The sequence below is a fragment of the Salvelinus namaycush genome, chromosome 42, assembly GCF_016432855.1.
Source record: "Salvelinus namaycush isolate Seneca chromosome 42, SaNama_1.0, whole genome shotgun sequence".
Taxonomy (NCBI): domain Eukaryota; kingdom Metazoa; phylum Chordata; class Actinopteri; order Salmoniformes; family Salmonidae; genus Salvelinus; species Salvelinus namaycush.
This window is the reverse complement of record NC_052348.1, coordinates 9,130,613-9,153,769: the sequence shown is the minus strand read 5'-3', so window position 1 is coordinate 9,153,769 and position 23,157 is coordinate 9,130,613. Positions and strand designations below refer to the sequence as shown.

Genomic DNA, 23,157 nt, shown 5'->3' with positions numbered 1-23,157 from the left:
TCAGTTGGTTTAGCACTTGTGAGGCACTGTGGAGCATGAATTTAAATATTTAGCTGTTTTATTTTACTGGACTGATGGTACCTGCGCCTGATGGTCAACGAGGTCAAATCACGACGTCGTGATCTAGAAAGATGCCTGAGTTTCTGACTTGGAATTCCGTGTTGGATGACCTTTCAAAACTATTTTTCCCAACCGCCTCTCACGGCCCCTGCTCTCTCCTTCCTTTCCTCCGACCAGGGAGTGTCTGTGTTGTTGCAGGGTCCATGTTCCAGTTGATAGATCCTATAGAAGGCAGGCTGAAGGCAGCACCTGTTAAGGGGTTTTAACCTGTGGCACCATCTGTTGTAACTTTAATGGGTTACAGAGTTAATGTTTACAGTTAATTAATTGAGCTGTATCTAAGGATATTTTCTTTAGAGTTATTTACATATGCAATTGTATTAGAATTCGTTTTTGGAGATTGAGAGAACTACATACATATTTCTGTTGTATTGGTTAGTATTGGATTACGCTATTGACTGCAAGTTCCAGAATGCCTTGCAACAGGCCAGAGAGAGAGAGAGAGAACTCGCCAGTTATGTACAAGTGATTATCCTGACTTTCGCTAGCAACTTTCTTTTATTGTTTTGTAGAATCTAAAGTTGTTAAACGTGACGTGAACAAGTAGTACTACTAAAATAAGTTTTCATTTCAAACCCGACATCCCGAGTCATTACTTTGAAGGTAGTTATTCTATACCATCTGTCTGTCTGAATTACAACTATAGGAGCAGGATGGCACATTGCTTGCCGAGTCAGTGTCTGTTCTCTCTAGCCGCATAAGGACATCTCCCCGTCCACGCAGACCAACTCTACGCATCGCCCTGATCTCGGCTAGTCTGTTGTCATGGAGACTAAATTCAGTTGTTGTTTTGTGTTCGACTGTTTGTTTCTGGTTGTGGTTAACAGTGTTGATCCCCAGCCCAGAGTTGAGTACGCTGTCCCATCCACTGACCTGCACTATGTCGCCTCACCTGCAGGAAGAGTTTACAAAATAGACTTTACAAACATGGCAGAGAAAACGTAACGTTATGACTAACTACTGTTCACGAAGGAGGGAAATGAGGTAAATCATACTACGGGGAGTCGGTTGAAGGATCTACAATCACGCCTGAGAAGGCCAATGAAATCCGTGCCTAGCTGGAAGCCCCGCCTTCCACAGATGAAATGCGTGAGACTCAGATTCATTACTTCAATTTAATAACGCTTTTCACCAAGCCCTGGAACGGGCGGCACGACGCCAAACAAGTCTTCTACCTCGTTTCGCTCCTTCAGGGAACAATAGTTATAGTCTTGACGCTACGTTTCCTTTCAGTCAGTCAACTTTGGTACAACATACTATGGGGAAATATAATCACGCCCCAAGCCACCCCAACGGATACTAAATGAAATGGCCCAAGACAGACTACTCAGACCTGACCACGCTAGATGGGGCAGTCCAGATGCAGCACACAGGGTGTCCTGCCTGGTTACTTCCCCTGTCACAGCCGTAAGCACACTGTGGGCTACACTGGGAGCTGTGACATCCAAGCAATAAAATATCACAAGTGTTTGGAGATGCCCAACTCGCCGCAGCACAAATATATCCTATAGTCAACCCTTTAAACAATGCCCAAGTGACCTAGCCCCTTGCTGCTATATGCCCGGGGGAAAAGAGATGGTCATATAACCGGATATCCCAGGACCGTTCAATGTATGTGCGTAAAGCTCTCAGCGGACACAGGGCACGTAACCGCTGTTGCTATTCAGAAGCAAAAGGAGGATGTGAAAAGGGAAATGGCTCAAAAAGAACTGTAGGACATAGCCATGACTTTTGGGGCAAAGGTCACATTTGGACGCAATATCACCTTAGAGTTCCCCAAGGCGAACTGAGTACAGGGAGGGTGTACAGATAACACGTGGAAGTCCCCAACACATTCAGCCAAAGCCATGAGCAGGGAGGTTTTTTAGGGGAGGATCTTCAGAACCATCAACTCCAAAGGCTCAAAGGGGAGCAGCACACAGTGCCTCCAAAACCAGCGCCAAGTCCCATGTGGGCAAATAGGTTTAGAGACCAGTCTGAGACGATATACACCTTTTCAGGAACCACACAATCAGGGGGTGGGCCCCCGGTGAGGCTCCGTCAATTCCCACGACACACTGAGATAGCAGCCATGTACATATTTATCGTGGAGAATGCACGCCTCTGCTCAAAAATCTCCTGCAGGAACATAAGGATGTCCCTCACAGAGCACTGAAAAGGAACAAGTCCTTTATCTTGGTACCAGAGATCAAACACTTGCACTTATACCATATAGACCTCTCGTGGAAGGTAGCAGACTGAATGGATCAATAACATTCAGCGGTAAACCTCTAGCCATCAGATTGGCCCTCTCAGAGGAAAGGCCCATAGGAACCAAATTTCCAGCCATGCGTGCCTGGTACACCAGGTCCCTCCCGGCACACCTTCTCCAATGTGGGCTGAATCAGAACCACTGGTGGAAACATGTAAAGGAGGGTCCGAGGCCACTGGTGTGCCAGAGCATCCGTTCCCAACGGGGCACTCGGGTCACTCTTCGAGAAAAATAGTCGACACTGCTCGTTTTCTCACGATGTGTAAAGATCTACATCTGCCCTGTAGTCTCCACTCATGCCGCAACCACCTTGCGGGACAACACCTGGCGCATGAGAACTCCTTGCGACAGTAGCCGGAGATCCCTCCGCTGGGCCAGTGCCCGAAGGCATGTCGGGGACACCTGAAATGACCAGTTTAGGTGGTGTTGTGACTTTTGGCTAATTAATATTCAAGATAATTTACTGATTAATTAATTGATCAGGTTTATTTGATTAATTTGGTTATCCAAATAATAAGAGGGGCACCATTAGGTTTTGGATATAGAGACACCGTATAATTAACTAATCATTAGTCAATTTACTATATTCTCATTCTCAACAGTTGTCGAGCTCTGAAACCTCAAGAACCAAATCGCTTACAAATTAACTCAATGTCAAAAATAATTAAGTCAAGGTTTTATTTACTAGACTAAATAAATTGGAAAATTAGGTAGTTAAAGACACAATATAAGACAGGGTACAATGGGGGTACAACAGTTATTGAGGTGAGAAGCCCCACAGGTCAATATGAAATAGGTTTCCGTACTCAACTCAGACAAACCCAACAGGACATTCACAGGACCTTTGAGAATGACATGATCTTACTCATTGAAACAGAACATGTCGACCATAGGCTTTTGCAACTGTGAGACTCCAGAGCTCCCCAACCAAGAATACACATGAACTAGGCTACCGATTAGCATCTGATGTGGACAGTCCCGGGATAGTATTGACCATGGGTTTGTAAATTAGACCTGCTGTCTTACAACCCTCAATGACTTCCACCACTTTAAAAATACAAAGCACCACTTTCAGAGGAAATTAATAATGCAATGGGGTAATTTACTTGTATGTTGATGTTGCCTGCCCAGTAGGATTCTGTTAGGATAGGATGAAGCCGGGATAGAGACGAAAAAGACGTGTTGTCCAAGACTCTTTCTCTTTCTCTCAGTTCTCAGTCCAGGAAACGTCTATGAGAGCTCTTCCGTGCAGTGAATTCTTCCTCTGCTGCCAGCTGGGATGGATAGCGAACTCTGTCAGTTAGTCTCGAATGCAAATAGTGCGTTCCTGCAATCACCCGCAGCAAGAGCGACATCGTTGATATATACAGAGAAAAGAGTCGGCCTGAGAATTGAACCCTGTGGTATCCCCATAGAGACTGCCAGAGGTCCGGACAACAGGCCCTCCGATTTGACACACTGAACTCTATCTGAGAAGTAGTTGGTGAACCAGGTTGACATATTGTTCATCGGGTGCAATGGAGAGATTGAAAATACTAATGGCCGAACCTACCAGCACCGCAAAAAGTCAGGTAAACAACCTCCAACCGCCAAAAGGACCAACCGCTAAAGTAAGTAAATATCATTTTACTCAACATTCTGGCTTGTAGAGACTACTGCATCTTTTGTAGGGCGACTTCAGTCAGACCGAAAAAGACATGCAGTAACCATGGTAACAATCTGATGTTCAGACAAGGTAGCTTCCAGCTTCAATTAAGCTAACTTTCCTTGCGAGCTTACAGCTGAATTTACTACCTAGTTCTTTGTTTGTGATAATATGCAAACCATAATGCAAAATATGCTGATTTCAAAGACGATTGTCACCAAAAACGTTATTAATTCACTTCGTCTCCCTCGCCCCAAAAAATAAATTTACTTGTGTCCCCTCCTTTGCCTCCCATCTGGTTTCCACTCGATTCCATAGCAACAAACTCAGATTCCAGCCACATTCTGCCTGCGAATGACATTAATTTCTTAGACAGTGCACGCTATTATAAAAGAAGAGATTGCTTCTTCTATGCAAATGTTGTTAATCAGTACAACAAAATAATATTCTCTTAGCAGTTGCCAATAAAGTAAGTCCTAAATGGAAAGGAAAACAAGCTCAATTACTCAATGCATGCACACACTCCAATTGAATAATATGCATTCACCTGTATTGTGAATAGACCTAGGCCACAGCTTGATTTACTCAGTGTATCAATACAGATTTTCCATTCAAATATAGGATTACCATTATGTTGTTTTCTAGTTAGATTGGTAAAAAAAAGTACATTTGAATATAATTGATTCAAAATGGACATAAAAAATGTTAAAATAGAATGATATTGAACTCAAAAGATGCCCAACGATTGAACAGAGCAGTATCTGAGTTGATCTGACTGGATCAAGTGCCATTCTGTGACTTTGGCAAATACGCCTTTTTTTTTGTCGTATCGTTTTGGTATCAAGTATCGTGATACTAAACCTGGTATCGATATCAAAGTCAAAATTCTGGTATCGTGACAACACTTTGTCAACATAATGACAAACTGAAAACATGTTTTTAGAAATTTTAACACATTTATTGAAAATTAAATACAGAAATATGTCATTTACATAAGTATTCACATCCCTGAGTCAATACATGTTAAAATAACCTTTGGCAGCAATTACAGCTGAGTCTTTCTGAGTAAGTCTCTCAGAGCTTTACACACCTGGACTGTACAATACTTCCATATTATTCTTTTAAAATGTCTTCAAGCTCTGTCAAGTTGGTTGTTGATCATTAAACAATGGGTGGGACTAATCCTGGAAGCTGATTGTTTAAAACTGCATTCCAGGTTTTAGTTACCAACGGCTAAAACTATGACGTTGAAATGCCTATCTGCTCTGTTCCATCTCACTGTGCAATCCACTGTCTCATCAGCCCAGCAAAACAACTTATAAACTTGATCTCCACTGTACAAAGAAATGTCAATAGAAAACAGGTTAAACGAAACGAAGTGCAGCTAGTTTTCAGTCTTTCCAACTTCAGTTTGAAGTGATTATGTTAGCTGTGTTGTTAGCTAGCTCCTCTGAACAAGTGTCCTGATGAGAGAGCACATTTTCTATGCCAGGTGAAATCACACATCATTTAAGCTCATTGTTATGGATGTATCCAAATAAATGTCACTAAAAGACAGCTTATGTAAATGAAGCTACTTTTGTTGTTATTCTGCCTGCATTGTTTGATGTGACTAAGTTAGCCGTAGTTGGCTAGCTAGCAAGCAAGGGATAAGAACATTGAAAATATGAAGAGTGGTAGGTACTCAGTGATGTGTTGTTGGATTTGCCCCAAACATAATGCTTTGTATTGAGGACATAAAGTTTAAAAAATTCCATTTTTTTTGCAGTTTTAATTTAGTCCCTTATTGCAAACAGGATGTATGTTTTGGAATATGTTGTATTCTGTACAGGCTTTCTTCTTTTTACTCTGTCATTTGGGTTAGTTTTGTGGAGTAACTACAATGTTGTTGATCCATCCTCAATTCTCCTATCACAGCCATTAAACTGTAACTGTATTAAAGTCACCATTGGCCTCATGGTGAAATCCCTGAGCGGTTTCCTTCCTCTCCGGCAACTGAGCTAGGAAGGACGCATGTATCTTTGCAGTACCTGGGTGTATTGATACACCATCCAAACTGTAATTAATAACTTCACCATGCTCAAAGCGATATTCAATATTTTTTTTACCTATCTACCAATAGGCGCCCTTCTTTGCGAGGCATTGGAAAACCTCCCAGGTTCTTGTGGTTGAATCTGTGTTTGAAGTTCACTGCTCAACTGAGCGACCTTACAGATAATTGTACTGGGTACAGAGAAGAGATAGTCATTCAAAAACCATGTTAAACACTATTATTGCGCACAGAGTGAGCATGCAACTTACATGACTTGTTAAGCAAAGTTTTACTCTGAATGTATTTAGGCTTGCCATAAGAAAGGGGTTGAATACCTATTTCAGCTTTTCATTTTTAATTAATTTGTAAAAATGTCTAAAAACTTAATTCCACTTTGACATTATTGAGTATTGTGTGTAGGCCAGTGACACAATCTCAATTTAATCCATTTAAAATTCAGTCTAACAACAAATGTGGAAAAAGTGAAGGGGTGAGAACACTTTGACGACATTGTACACGTCTCAACAAAAACTCTGCATGAACTTGATAAACTGCATTCATTTTATCATTAAAAGTGTAGTTGAATGGAAGTAATGAAATAGGCATTTGTGACAATCATATAGCCTACACAGTACAAACACTATGTAACAGAGTTTTTAGGCTTATATATACACACCTTATATATCACACAATGTCTGGATGCAATATTCTACCCAGGAATATTCAACACTGAAATATGTTACTCCTGTTATTCCAAATGCATCTGTGGATCTTTTCTAATAACAATAATGAAAATTCATCTTTGACTTTAATGCAGGGTTTGATCTAAACGTCAGACGCTATCTTGTGGAATGGTTACTTTCTATGTTATAGAGTGAATGGTTTTTAAGCTGGTGTATCCTCAGGTAACTCTTCTCTGAGAATCTCTTCCCACAGTGCGTACAGGCTAACAACCTTTCTCTCGTGTGGACCTTCAGGTGCATCTTCAGCGGATTCTGGTGGGAGAACCTCTTCTCACTCTACGGGCAGCTGTAGAGTTCTCCCCTGTGTGGACCCTCTGGTGCCTCTTCAGGCTGTACGAGTGGGAGAAGCGCATATGACACTGGGTACAGCTGAAGGGTTTCACCCCTGTGTGGACCCTCTGGTGGGTCTTTACGTTCTGGAGGCAGCTGAAGCCTTTGTTACAGGACATGCAGATGAACCGTTTCTCTTTACTATTGCCTGATGTTGCTCCCCCTTCCTGAGCCTGGGCACTTTGTTCCTTTGAGTTCAATACTTGATAGAAAAGGACGCGGCCGTGTGAATCGGAAGGCCCCATCGATGTGGACACTGTGTCGCGATCCCTGAGAATGTGTAAAGGGGAGTGGGTCGCAACATTTGGATTAGTCTCTAAACTTTCCCTGTAATCTAAGACATCTCTACCTTGTGAGTGTCCAAGTCCTAAGTGAGTCTTGCCTGCATTCAGTGTCAGAGGAACGTCGCCCTCCATTTTCACAGTCACTTCATCTACGACTATAACCTCCCCTTTCTTATCTAGGCACCCTTCAGAGTATACACTACTAGTGTACCGGTTCCAGTCCCCTCTAGACAGATCATTCTGTGTCTCTAAACACAAGGGCATGTTGACAGGGTCCATCTCTGTAGTGTAAGAACAAGGCAGATCATCAACACCAGTGTCTAACGCCTCACCATCTCCACGGGAATGAACCGTCCTCTGGCTCTGGTGAAATACCGGTAAATACTCTGAGCCAGGAGGACAACCCAGTGGGCCTAGTCTCTCTGGGTCTGATCCGTGGTCAGATCCTGGGTGTAAGAGCCTGTGTGTTACAGTCTCTGTGTTGGTCTCTGACTTGAGGAATGCGTTCGGCGTTCCACTGAACTCCGTGATGCTGCGTCGGGTACTGGGCGGCGCTGGGGCGGAGGTGGTGGGGACCTCTGTGGCTACATGGGGCGCTCCAGTCTGGATGTCTCTGCTGTGTCGTTGGTCCTCTCCTCCAGTCCTCTCCAGCTTGACCCCAGGACTTGCAGCCTCTGCGTCTGCAGACTGACATAAGAAGAGAGGAGGTCATTACCGGCACATGAGACTAATTGGATAACAATGTCGTAGGGAAGTCTCACAAGGTATACTTTCGTCCGTTTGCTATATCGGCATCGAACATGTCACCCTCCCTAGGAAAGGGGGGGACCTTGACAATTTATTGTTAAAATGAGAGGATGCCTGGATCTTTAATTTAAAGTCCTTGCTCCCTTTCGCCCTAACATAGAGTTTGATCTGAAACCATTCTTGTGATTGTGTTTTTGCTATCCATTATAAATAATGTTTGTAGGCCTATGTTGCCAAATTACACTACATGGTCAAAAGTATGTGAACACCTCTTCAAATTAGTGATTTGGCTATTTCAGCCACACCCGTTATTGACAGGTGTATACAATCAAGCACACAGCCATGCAATCTCTATAGGAAAACATTGGCAGTAGAATGGCCCGTACTGAAGAGCTCAGTGACTTTCAACGTGGCACCGTCATAGGATACCACCTTTCCAACAAGTCAGTTCGTAAAATTTCTGCCCTACTAGAGTTGCCTCGGTCAACTGTAAGTGCTGTTATTGTGAAGTGGAAACCTCTAGGAGCAACAACGGCTCAGCCGCAAAGTGGTAGACCACACAAGCTCACAGAACTGGACCGCCCGAGTGCTGTAGCGCGTAATAATCGTCTGTCCTCGGTTGCAACACTCACTACCAAGTTCCAAACTGCCTCTGGAAGCAGCGTCGGCACAAGAACTGTTTGTCGGGAGCTTCATGAAATGGGTTTCCATGGCTGAGTAGCCGCACACAAGCCTAAGATCACAATACGCAATGCCAAGCGTCGGCTGGAGTGGTGTAAAGCTCACCACCATTGGACTCTGGAGCAGTGGAAACGCATTCTCTGGAGTGATGAATCACGCTTCACCATCTGGCAGTCCAATGGACGAATCTGGGTTTGGCGGATGCCAGCAGAACGCTACCAGCCCGAATGCATAGTGCCAACTGTAAAGTTTGGTGGAGGAGTAATAATGGTCTGGGGCTGTTTATCATGGTTCGGGCTAGGCCCCTTAGTTCCGGTGAAGGGAAATCTTTATGCTACAGCATACAATGTGACATTCTAGATTATTCTACACTTCCAACTTTGTGGCAACAGTTTGGGGAAGGCCCTTTCCTGATTCAGCATGAAAATGCACCTGTGCACAAAGCGTGTTCCATACAGAAATGGTTTGTCGAGATCGGTGTGGAAGAACTTGACTGGCATGCACAGAGCCCTGACCTCAACCCCATCTTACACCTTTGAGATTAACTAGAACGCCAAGCTGCGAGCCAGGCCTAATCGCCCAACATCAGTACCCGACCTCACTAATACTCTTGTGCTGCGGGGACTTGCTTCCATTCAGCCAATGTTCCAACATCTAATGGAAAGCCTTCCCAGAAGAGTGGAGGCTCTTATTGCAGAAAAGGGGGGACCAACTCCATATTAATGCCCATGATTTTGGAATGAGATGTTCAACAAGCAAGTGTCCACATAGTTTTGGCCATGTAGTGTATATCTATGATCATATGTAATCCATTCGTGCTTTTTATATAAATCACGTAACCATAGCAATGGTAAACATTAGGCCATAGCGATGGTACAAAAATAAACAGACATGCACACTCCCAATGCAGGTGCATGTCTAATGGTGCTTAAGTAATACAAACCTATGCTCCTAATGCACGTTGAATGTACCTCACTGGACTAGGTAATGGCTTCCCTTAGCCTAATGACCTAGACACATATAGAGTGCACTTATTCTGCTTACTACTCTAAGATGTATAATGTGCACACATGTACTGGAGAATTCCCAATACAACGCAAAGTAAACACTGCCTGGGGAATTAATGTGATGCTGTGCAGTTAAATGAGTCATATTTTGAGTTCCATTGTGTTAACGTCTAAATAACAAAAACGCTAACGTGGAAATTGTTATTGGTTCCTGTTCACTTCCGTATAAACTGAAGAGAAAGGATCTTATTGGTTGGCGTTATAGCTCAAAGGATGTGGTTAAATGAAGTATTTATGTGTATTGTTCTTTGAATTACGGTACAGCTTCTTATATTACATCAAATCTCCTATGATCAGTATCTTTCAAGATGACAGCAGACTAGTTTAGAAAGAACAGTGTGATAGCGTGACAATAATAGAATGACTTTATTCCATCGACATCACCTCAGTAAGGTAAATATTCAACTGTCCTTGTTCTCGCTTCGGTCCTTCCTATGATAATTATTACAATACAGTGCCTTGCATAAGTCTTCACCCACCTTAAACTTCTCCATTTTATTGTGTTACAACATGGAATTTAAATGGATTTAATTGTAATTTGTCAACAATTTATTGAAAATACTCTGTCAAAGTGTAACAAAAATTCTAACATTGTTTGATGAGTTATGACAACTAAAACACTACTATACCTTGATTACATAAGAATTCATCCCCTGAGTAAATACTTTGGTAGTGATTACAGCGTTGAATCTTCTTGGGTAAGTCTCTTGAGAGCTTTGCACACCTGTAGGCTATTGTGCAATATTTGCCCAATATTCTTTTAAATTCTTCAACCTCTGTCAAGGTGTTGGGGATCATGGGTAGACAGCAATTTTAAGTCTTGCCCTAGATTTTCAGATAGGCCAAAAATGTAACTTGGCCACTCGGAACGTTCACTGTCTTCTTGGTAAGCAATTTCAATGTAGATTTGGCTTTGTGTTGTAGGTTATGGTCCTGCTGAAAGGTGAATTCCTCTGAGTGTCTGGTGTAAAGCACACTGAAGCAGGTTTTCCTCTGGGATTTTGCCTGTACTTAGCTACATCCTGTTTCTTTCCATCCTGAAAAATCCCAGTATTTACCGATGTCAAGCATACCCATAATGCAGCCACCAACATACTTGAAAATAAAGAGGCAGTTACTCAGTGATGTGTTCTGTTGTATTTCCCCCAAACATAAGGCTTTGCATTTAGGCCAAAATGTCCTTTGCTGTGTTTATTTTGTAGTATTACTTTAGTGCTTTGTTGCTTACAGGATGCATGTTTTGGAATATTTTCATTCTGTCATTACCTACAGTGTTGATCCATCCTCAATTCTTCCATCTCAGCCATTAAACTCACCAATGAGTTTTAAAATCACCAATGGCCTCATGGTAACATCCCTGAGCGGTTGCATTCCTGTCCTGCAGCTCAGTTCAGAAGGATGACTATCTTAGATGTGTCTGGGTATAATCATATCAGCCCTATTATGTCACACAGTGATTCCTTGTAACATATGTGATTTGTCTAGAGATATTTACTCCTGAACTCATTTAGGCTTGCCTAAACAAAAGGGGGTGAATACTGTATATTTTAGTTAGCCAATTGTTATATTTTTAAAAAATCTTCCATTTTGACAGAGTATTTTGATTAAATTGTTGACGAAAAAATGACAATTAAATCCATTTTAATTCCAGTTCGTAAGAAAATTAGGAAAAGTCTAAAAGGGGGATGAATGTTTAGCTTACCCCTTATATCACTACAAGTTACCACAAAAATATGCAGAACATTTGATTGTATTGTTATATTCTGATTTTAAAATACCAACCCAACAGGATAGAATGAAGCATAACAGGGTATTTGGTATTTTATTAGCACCTACTCTTCCTGGGATCAAGATAAAACATGAAACATAATACAGAACATCAATAGACAAGAACAGCTCAAGAACAGAACTACATACATTTATAGAAAATGAAAGCAATAGGGTGGAACAAACAGCAATAATGAATACATGATTTAAAGTCTATACTGAACAAAAATAGTTTCAAAGATTTTACTGTTGCAGTTCATATAAAAGGAAATCAGTCAATTGAAATATTTTCATTAGGCCCTAATCTATGGATTTCACATGACTGGGAATACTGATATGCATCTGTTGGCCACAGACACCTTAAAATAAGGTAGGGGCGTGGATCAGAAAACCAGTTAGTTTCTGGTGTGACCACCATTTGCCTCATGCAGCGCGACACATCTCCTTCGCATAGAGTTGATCAGGCTGTTGATTGTGGTCTGTGGAATGTTGTCCCACTCTTCAATGGCTGTGTGAAGTTGCTGGATATTGGCGGGAACTGGAACACGCTGTTGTACATGTTGATCCCGAGCATCCCAAACATGCTCAAATGGGTGACTTGTCTGGTGAGTATGCAGGCCATGGAAGAACTGGGCATTTTCAGGCTCCAAGAATTGTGTTCAGATCCTTGCGATGTGGGGCCTTGCATTATTATGCTGAAACATGACGTAAAGGCGATAGATGAATGGACCACAATCGGCCCGACAGGATCTCATCACGGTATATCTGTGCATTCAAATTGCCATCGATAAAATGCCATTGTGTTCGTTGTCCGTAGCTTATGCCCGCCCATACCATAACCCCACCGCCATCATGGGGCACTCTGTTCAAAACATTGACATCAGCAAACCTCTCGCCCACACGACGCCATAAACGTGGTCGGCGGTTGTGAGGCCGGTTGGACATACTTCCAAATTCTCAAAAACAACATTGGAGGCGGCTTATGGTAGAGAAATTAACATAAATTATCTGGCAACAGCACTTGTGGACATTCCTGCAGTCAGCATGCCAATTGCACACTCCCTCAAAACTTGAGACATCTGTGACATTGTGTTGAGTGACAAAACTGCACATTTCAGAGTGGCCTTTTATTGTCCCCAGCACAAGGTGCAACTGTGTAATGATCATGCTGATTACCTTGACAAAAGGAGAAATGCTCACTAACTGGAATGTAAACAAATTTGTGCACAACATTTTTGCAAAATACTATTTTTGTGTGTATGGAACATTTCTGGGATCTTTTATTTCAGCTGATGAAACATGAGACAAACACTTCACATGTTGCGTTTTATATTTTTTGTTCAATGAATGAAATGGTTGAAAAACATTACACCTATAATAATAATGAATATTGTGGATTAGTTTACTTTCTATTTATTTGATAAAATCAAAAATTTAATTTTTAAAAACATTGTCAACCTGAGTTTGTAAAACATGAACAGATTTATTGTTGCTAGCCAATTACATACTAATTACAATTATATATGCACATTTCATTACTTACATTATGTAAGCTATGTAACTAATTAATAATTGTAATGTTATTAGCAACAAATGTATCTAAATATGCATAAAATATATTATTCAAAGAGAAATAAATATTGACATTAGTCATTTATTTGCTATTTTTTCAAACAACATTTAACAACTGTTAGGTGCATAATCCTAACAGGGTGGAACCTTACAGTGGAATAATTTAGCTTTACACCGTTTTATTCCCCACCAACAAATGATACTTCCTGAACGTGGTGCCATTGTGGGAGGGGGCTGTTTTTTTAAAGGGGAATTCAGTTTTTCCTCTATATTAATTTAGCCACCTCCGCAAAAGATATGTACATTCGTTTTTATATTTTTGCAGAGACAAGCTTTTTAAATGGATAGTTGTTGGCTCAATGCCTGGAAGTTTACGGGAACAGCTAGCCTGTTTCAAATGACAAGTTAACAAAGGATTAATGAGGGGTATGTGGTTAATTACTCTCTTACCTCAAGACACTTCACATGATAACTATAATATTTAATCTAAATAACAGTTCCAAGACATCCCCTACGTACATTTCAAGTGATACGATTTCTCTCAATTATTAGACACGACTAGGCTACTCCTGCAGTGCATACAGGGACACTGCCTCTCCCGTATGGACCTTCAGGTGCACCTTCATATTGTGGTGGTGGGAGAACCTCTTCGCACACTGGGGGCAGCTGTAGGGTTTCTCCCCTGTGTGGACCCTCTGGTGCCTCTTCAGGTTGGACAATCGGGAGAAACTGGCCGGGCACAGGTGGCAGCTGAACGCTTTCTCCCCCGTGTGCATCCTCTGGTGGATCTCCACCTGTTTGGGGAAACTGAAGGCTATCCCACAGAACGAACACGGAAAGCGCTTCTCTTTGGCGCTGCCACCTTTACTGATTCCGTCTCTACTACGGTCATGTGTCAATGGGCTTGTGTAGCCATTTAGTGTTGAGGCACGGGCGTGTTCTGAGGTCTGGTTTAACATAAGGAGAGTGTGAGGAGGATGAAGGCCAGGAAGTGTCTGTGTTGTCGCAGGGTCCATGTTCCAGTTGATAGATCCTATAGAAGGCAGGCTGAAGGCAGCACCTGTTAGGGGGTTAACCTGAGGCGCCATCAGTCTCTCTGAATTACAACTATAGGAGCAGGATGGAGCATCGCTAGCCGAGTCTGTGTCTGTTCTCTTCAGCCGCATACGGACACCTCCCAGTCCCCGCAGACCAATTCTACGCCTTGCCCTGGTCTCAGCCAGTCCTGGTCTCAGTTCAGTTGTTGTTTTGTGTCCCACTGTCTGTTTCTGGTTGTTATTAACAGTGTTGTTCCCCAGCCCAGAGTTGAGGACACTGTCCCATCCACTGACCTCCACTATGTCATCTCTAGTCCTGGCCTGCTCAGTGATGTTGTCCCCTGGGCCCTTGGCTGCACCGGTCTGGGAATCCAAGATGTCCGCCCAGTCTCCTCTGTTAGCCTCCAGCCAACCACCTGCAAGAGGTTACAAAATACTTTCCAAACATGGCAGACAACGTTACATTTTATGACTATAACTACTGTTCCCTGAAGGAGGGAAACAAGGTACAACATACTATGGGGAGTCGCACACTCGCCACTTCGATTGAAAGATCTACAATCACGCCCGACAAGGCCAATGAAATCCGCGCCTCGCTGTACACCTCGCCTTCCACAGGATTCATTCCTTCAATTGAATATCTCTCTCAGGGTTTGACAAACTTTTTTAGCCACAAGTAGTACAGATGTTTTACTTGTTCGAAAGCGCAAGTCACTTGGCCACCCCCAGACCAAATCTCTGGTCTCCCGTGCCAAACCTGCCCGTACGCCTGGGACAACAGGACTCTGCGCAACGTGAGTTGTCAGGGTCCTCGCCTAAAGGGCGAATGATCTCCCTGAACCAAGGCTGCCTGGGCCAATGGAGAGCCACAAGAATCAATGATAAGCCCTCCCAGCGCACCCTCTCCAACTTGGGCTGAATCAGAACCACTGGCGGAAATGCATAAAGGAAGGTCAAAAGGCCACTGGTGCGCCAGAGAGTCTTTCCCAACAGGGCACTTGGGTCCCTCATGCAGATAAAAAGACGACAATGCGCATTTTCTTGCAATGCGTAAAGATCTATGTCGGCATTGCCGAACCTCTCCCATATCTGGGCAACCACCCAGGGGTGTAGTCTCCACTCTTGATGAAGAGGGGCCCCCCTGGATAGCAGATCCACCCGAGTTGAGGTAACCAGAAACATGCATCACCTGATGTGAGAGCAAATGTGCACTGCTCCACCACAACAGGGAGCGAGCCAAGGTGAGGGTCCGGCCATGCCTGTTGATGTATTATATTTACATTTAAGTCATTTAGCACACGCTCTTATCCAGCGTGACTTACAAGAGTGAGAGCGCACATTTGTGTACCGTTTTCGTACTGGTCCCCCATGGGAACCGAACCAACAACCCTGGCATTGCAGGCACCATGCTCTACCAACTGAGCCACCATCGTTAGATATGACCAGCACACAGTGGTGTAAAGTACTTAAGTACAAATACTTGAAAGTACTGCTTAAGTAGTTTTTGGGGGTATCTGTACTTTACTATTAATATTTGTGCCTACTTTTACTTTACTACATTCCAAAAGAAAATAATGTACTTTTTACTCCATACATTTTCTTTGACATCCGAAAGTACAGGAAATTTGTAAAATTCACACACTTATCAAGAGAACATCCCTTGTCATCCCTACTGAGTCTGATCTGGCGGACTCACTAAACACAAATACTTAGTTGGTAAATCATGTCTGAGTGTTGGAGTGTGCCCCTGGCTATCGTCAATTAAAATAAAAAATACAATTCTGCCGTCTGGTTTGCTTAATAAGAAATCCGAAATGGTTTATACTTTTACTTTTGATACTTAAGTATATTTAAAAGCAAATACTTTTAAACTTTTACTCAAGTAGTATTTTACTGGGTGACTTTTTTACTTGAGTAATTTTCTATGAAGGTATCTTTACTTTTCCTCAAGTACGACAATGTAGTACTTTTTACACCACTGCCCGCACATGTCTGACAATCAGAAGTTCCAGGTAATTGATATGCCGGGCTCTCTGTGACACCGACCATACTCCTCGAATTCAGTAACCCTCGCACACCGCGCCCCATCTGTCGTGATCACCTTGCGGGACAACACCTGGCCCATGAGAACCCCTTGCGATAGTAGCCGGGGATCCCTCCACTGGGCCAGTGCCTGAAGGCATGTCGGGGACACCTGAATTGACCTGTTTAGGTGGCGAGATGTATCCAAGCGTGTTGCTAGCACGCAGCACTGGAACAGCCTCAGGGGAATGACCACCATCCATAGTAGCACCATCCCCAGTAGACGCAGGAACTGGTGAAAACGTACAGGAACTGGTGAAAAACGAAATTGGGCCAAGCAGAGCTGGAAACACGACAAACTCTCCGGGGATAGAAAAGTGCAATTTAAGGATGAGTCTAACTCGAGACCCAGGAATGGAATGTGCTTAGACAGCTCTTTTTCTGGTTTACAATAAAACCTAGAGAATGAACATAGGGCATTAGCCTCGATGTGTGTAACACTGCTTGTTCCTTTGACTGCTATCAGCCAATCGTCCAAATAGGTCAACACACTCAGCCCCTGGCCCCTCATGGAGTACCAAAAAATGATGCTACTTTCATAGCGTGAGGAGGTGGCTGTCCCCGAACTAAGTCCTCTTCATCACCCGAGGAAACCCCCGGCGCTGTCCAGGGACACCATGGCGTCATCCAAACATGGGCCCTGTATGTCACCGAACCACCACCTCCCTGCTGGGAGGCTAGTTCCACCTTTTCCGACAACAGCCTCAAGCCCCTCTCTGCTTCCTGCACCTCGGTCCCAGCCAAGTTGCCGGATTCTTGGAAAGGAAAGTCGCAAAGAATGCTACACGTCTTTCCAGGGAGTTTTCACACAGTATGTGGCAATGCGCACACGGACTGGTTCGCATAGTATAACCGCATGACTGGGGGCGTGATCATGACCCTGAACCCGGCTTAGCAATCGTCGTCTCGGTCGCTTTCTTAGCCATCTTACTCATTGCTCCAGAAAACTGAAGAATAATTAACTGTTTGGGATTAGGAAACTAACGATACCAAATACAAACTTCAGCACACAACGTCCAGGGGGGTGAGCACGCTCTACCTCAGTCTCGTTTTCCAATTTGTTTTAGTAGCGTGAATTGCTCCTGTTCACACCAAGGTGAAGAGTGGAATAGTTGACGGAATAAATCCGAGCCTCTCGATTATCACCTGTGGAAGGACGGGGCTTCCAGCGAGGCGCAGATTTCATTGGCCTTGTCAGGCGTGATTGTGGATCCTTCAACCGGTCACGAGAGTGCGACTCCCCATAGTATGTTGTACCGAAGTTGACTGACTGAAGAGGAACTCCTATACATTTTTCTGTCAATTACCTGGTGAAGTTCATTGTTTTTGTATGTCAACATAATTTGTATTCATTTAATTTTATGAATGAAGAAAATGAAGAAAGAATAATTTCCAGGCACATCACTATTACTATTGAAGAGGGCTCTATGCTGACTTTTTTTTTTTTTTTTTTTTTTTACAAGGAGTAAGTATAAGTGGAAAAATGTAGGCGCACAAAGAAATTTAGGAGCACAATTAAACATATTTCAGGTATTAAAGCTAGAATCTTAAATTGTTCTAGGCACACTGGTGCTAAATTAAAATTCCAGGTTTCACTACAAAATATTTAGATGCATATGTGAGTAAAATGGTCGCACTGTAGAACCCTGTTGAGGATCTATAGGTTATACATATTTCTCCCTTACCTTGCTCCCCCATCTTTAGTCCACTCAGCAGATCAATGCTCTCTGGTCCGTCCTCTGTCTCCTCTTTGACCAGCAGCAGATCAGGCTTCCCATCCTCCATGTGTACTGACTGTAAGAGATACAGAGTGAGAGGATGTTGGATCAAGAAATCTAATATGAGCACCCTGCTATGGAGCATCTTCTGATTGGGCAATGAGGGATTGCGATGAGTACTATACAAACATGTTAGTTGATTTGATTACTTGACACTCTTTAAAATGGTTTGATAATTCAGGCATGGTCCCACCCTTTTGACAAAATTAATCAAGACCTGGGCCCGTTTCCACAAAGAGTCTTAGTAGGAGTGCTGATCGAGGATCAGAACTCCTACTCTGAGAGGCTTTGTGGATACGGGCCCTGACCTAATACCATTCAGACAGTAGTTCAGTGGACTCACCTCAGTGAGACTGTGTGTGGTCCTGTGCTGCTCAGCTGGTTCCTCTGTGGGTTCAGGAGGAGGTGTAGTCTGGTTGTCCTCCATGACCATGTTCCCCTCAGGGTTCCCCAGACCCTCCTCCTTCACCAGCAGCACCTGTGGACACTCCTCCTCCTGGAAAAGAGAGATGATACAGATTACACAGACATACACTCCCTCGGGTACATAAACACACACACACAGATAAATACACTTTCAACATGGAGTGTTTACCCATCCCCAATATGTTTGAGTCCTATACTGTAGTTACAGAATTACTTCATTGTTGTTAAACCCATCATGGTGGACATAAATATGATGTTGTGGATAAATATGAGTCAGCTATGATAAGTCAAAAGTCATCAGACAAACATAAAACTATTTTGAAGTGTACAGTAGGTATTTGTTAGTGTGTAGGTGATATTTAGTAGGCCTTAAGTGTGTATTGATTATAAAGCACTCGAGAGTATGCAGTCAATAAAAGTCTTAGAATGAAAAGACACATTTTGTGTTTATTAAACAAGTGTTAAATACACCATATGAAAACCATCAACAACAAAATCAGCATGAACTTGATAAACTGCATTCATTTTCTCATGAAAAGTGTATTGGGGGGGGGATTAAGTAGTTGAATGGAGGTAATGAAATAGGCATTTGTGAATATCACACTACACATGTCTTTATTTTAAATAGTAAAAGAAAAACCCTTGAATGAGTAGGTGTCCAAAATTTTGACTGGTACTGTGTATATACACACACACGCATGTATATGCCTTATATACTGGATCACACAATATCTGGATGCAATATTCTACCCAGGAACATTCAACACTGAAATCTGTGGATATTTTTGCTGACAATAATGAAAATGTATCTTTGATTTTAATGCAGGGCTTGCTCTAAAGCATTCCTGAGTGGAATGGTTACTTTCTATGTTACGGAGTGGAATGTTTTTTCTGCTGGTGTATCCTGAGGTAGCTCCTCTGAGAACCTATTCCCGCAGTGTGTACAAGCAAACGGCCTTTCTCCCGTGTGGACCTTCAGGTGCATCTTTAGCTGTTCCTGGTGGGAGAACCTCTTCTCACACGGTGGGCAGCTGTAGGACTTCTCATGTGTGGACCCTCGGGTACCTATTCAGGCTCGACGAGTGGGAGAAGCGCATGTGACACTGTGGGCAGCTGAAGGATTTCTCTCCTGTGTGGACCCTCTAGTGGGTCTCCACCTTCTGAGGGCAGCTGAAGCCTTTGTTACAGAACATGCAGAGGAACCGTTTCTCTTTACTATTGCCTGATGTGGCTCCCCCTCCCTGAGCCTGGGTCCTTTGAGTTCAATACCTGATCGAAAAGGACATGTGAATCGGAAGGCCCCATCAACGTGGACACTGGGTCGCGATCCCTGAGCGCACATAAAAGGCAATTGGTTGTGACATTTGTATTTGTCTCTAAGCTTTCCCTGTAATCTAAGAAGTCTCTGCTATGTAAGTGTCTGTCTCTTAGGTGACCATCTGCATTCCGTGTGGGAGAAACGTTGCCCTCCACTTTCACAGTCACCTCATCTAGAATCAGACCCTCCCCTTTCTTATCTAGGCACCCTTCAGAGTATACACTACTACTGTACTGGTTCCTTTGAGCCATTCCAGATCAGTCTGTCTCTAAACCCAAGGGCATGTTGCCACGGTCCATCTCTGTAGCGTAAGAACAAGACAGATCATCACCACCAGTGTCTAACGTGTCACCATCTCCACGGTAATGAACCGTTCTCTGGCTTTGGTTAAATACCGGAAAGTACTCTGGGCCGGGAGCAGGAGGACAGCCCAGTGGCCCCAGCCTCTCTGAGTCTGATCCGTGGTCAGATCCTGTATGTAAGCGCCTGTGTGTTACAGTTAAAGTCTATGTCTGTCTCTGACTTGAGGACAGTGTTCGGCGTTCCACTGACCTCCGTGATGCTGCGTTGGGTCCTGGGCCTGGGCGGTGCTGGGACGGTGGTGGGGTCCTCAGTGGCTTCATGGGGCACTCCAACCACTCCAGTCTGGATGTTTCTGCTGTGTCGTGGGTCCTCCTCTCTTTCAGACCTCTCTTGCTTCATCCCAGGAACTGCAGCCTCTGCAGGCTGACACAAGAAGAGAGGAGGTTATTACCGGCACGAGTCTAATTGGATAACAACGTTGTAGGAAAGTCCCACAAGCTCCCTAATGGCAGATAAATGAGGATGTACTTGTAAGCAACTGAATAGCTGAGGGGAGCCTTTCTGAAATAAACGGACCACATTTGATGTACTGTAATTTTTATGTAATACTATTACACTAACCTCTATCACGATAACGTCCTGGGTTGAGGTTCCACTCCCATCATCAACAGTGATTGGTTGGTCATCTCTCCATGTATTGTCTCTCGCTGGCTTCACAAAGCTCATGTGGCCTCCAGTGAAATGTCCTTCACCTGAGAGAGTAATTGGGGGAAAAGAGGGGATTAGGTTAGTTACTGTCAATGGTATATTGTACGCTATTGTTACTGTCTAGAATTGGCAAGGATGTAAGGTAACACTTCTCATAACTTCTTGATATACTATTTATAGATCAATGTATTAAGTTTCATGCATCAAATTGTTTTTAATTAGTAAATAATAGGACAAGCAGTAAATAAAATATCTGTTTAGAATATGATATTTTGTCTTTATGCAAGATAGCTCAGTAATCCGGGGAACTCTTGCATACTATCCAAAAACTGACCAAGACCCAATTCTAGTTAACACAGAGTTTCCAAGACTTGGCACTTTTTTTCTTTTTTCACCAACACTGCAAAGCTGATTTAAATGATCAAAGCTTGATGATTAGTTGACTATTTGTATCAGATGTGTAGTGCTAGGGGGGGGAAACAAAACCTGCACCCTTTAGGGTCTGGAGGACCGAGTTTGGGAAATACTGAGTTAACACATCTAAAGTCACACATGCGCATAGGAGAACGGTGCGCCAGGCCCCGCAGCCTCAGTCTTCTGCAAAACGTACCTCTTGCCATTCCTCTGTTTCGGTTGAGGATCTTGTCACTACTGGGACGACTGGCGAGGACGCGCTCTCGCATTGTCCTTTCTGCGCGCTCCCGTGCCACTTTCAGATCAAGTAGTTGTAGTTTCCTCCGCAATGAGCTGTTTTCTTTCCGACTTTGAGTTATTTCCAAACGAAACACTGCATAGTCGTCGTCTACGAGTTTACATATCTCTGCCACGGCTGCATTCGCTAGCACCTCCATGATGGAGGCTATCTGAGTGTGAAAAACCATACAGTTAGCCATTGTTCGCAGCTAGCTAGCATTACCTAGGTAACATCGATCAACCAAGTCCTGTCTCCAACGAGAATTAAACACTACCTGGGAAAAGTATGTGATGCTGTTCATTTAAACGTCATGAGTTCCACTGTGTTAATAAACGTCTTAATAAAAACGCTAACGTGGAAATTGTTCTTAGTCACTGTTCACTTCCGTTTAAAATAAAGAGAAATGATCTTATTGGGTGGCGTCATAGCTCAAAGGGTGTGGTTTGAATAATATACTGTTTTACGTTACGCATCAAATCTCATATGATCAGTATCTTCCAAGCTGAGAGCAGACTTGTTTAGAAAGAGCAGTGTGTCAGCAAAAAATAGAGTAGAAAAGAATAGAATCACCTCAGTAAGGTAAATATTCATCTGTCCGAGTTCTATTTAGTTGACTGCTTCTATCTCTACAAGTTACCACAAAATATACACAACATTTGGAATTGTTAAATTAGGATTTTAAAATACCTACCCAGGTAGCTAGCTAGCACTCGCATGGCTAACTTGTGTGGTGTCATGAGGGACGCCCAACAATATTACTTTTTTCTAAGTATTGAGAACGCTTGGGAGCAGGCAATGTTGAAAAGTCATCTTTAGACATGTTGTAGGTATGCGCCCGCAACCCATATTCTCCGCAAAATGCTCTCATGGTCCAACAGAGCTGATCATGGACTGTTGGATATCAGACAAACAGCAGAAATACACAATTGCATATCTATTGTTTTGTAACTAATTACAGAATACAAGTCACTGATACACTTCACAATAATTAGTAAAGGCTGAGTCACCTTAGAAGCTTAGACATAAGAGAATGTACATGAAAACAGCATACAATAAGTGTACTGGACAATTTATTGCTGCCCCTGCATTATCAATGACAATGTGTTCAGAATTGTATGTATTGATCAGACAATTATTTTATCATTTATAATAGGCCAGCATAGCTGATATATCGAGCAACATGAACACTCATGAGAAATAAAGGTGAAAAATAATGGTGAGACAACTGACAAACAGTGTGCAGGAACCCATTGACTTGTACAAATTGTAACACTCATCTCCTGTATGAATGCTTGAAAAACAATACAAAGTAACATGTGATATCACCTAAAAGTGAATAAGTTATGCTTTAGGAAATGCAAACAACTACAGAGATTGATGGTGAGGGGAGGGCAGCGGGGGAGGTGGGGGACCCATGTACCCCGCTTCAATCAAGCAGGCTTCAGTCAGCCCCAAGATTAAAGCGGGAGACAAATCCAGCCATGGCCTCCTCCTTGTCAGGCCTCTCACACTGGGCAGATGGGTCCTGGGATGGACAGCTCGCACAGCTTCCCCACATACGGCGCTGGATCA

At 43.1% G+C, this 23,157-nt stretch overlaps 1 protein-coding gene across 1 annotated transcript; it reads right to left on the bottom strand.

Moving 5' to 3' along the window:
- Window positions 1-12,937: 12,937 nt before the first annotated feature.
- Window positions 12,938-21,574, bottom strand: LOC120034734 (zinc finger protein 79-like). The gene is made up of 5 exons (XM_038981337.1): window positions 21,509-21,574; window positions 20,433-20,606; window positions 18,606-18,632; window positions 18,044-18,074; window positions 12,938-14,692 (listed from the first exon to the last, which is right to left on the bottom strand). The coding sequence occupies exons 1-5, from the start codon at window positions 21,572-21,574 to the stop codon at window positions 13,803-13,805; spliced, it is 1,188 nt and encodes a 395-aa protein (XP_038837265.1). The 3' UTR covers window positions 12,938-13,802.
- Between the last annotated feature and the right edge of the window lie 1,583 nt (window positions 21,575-23,157).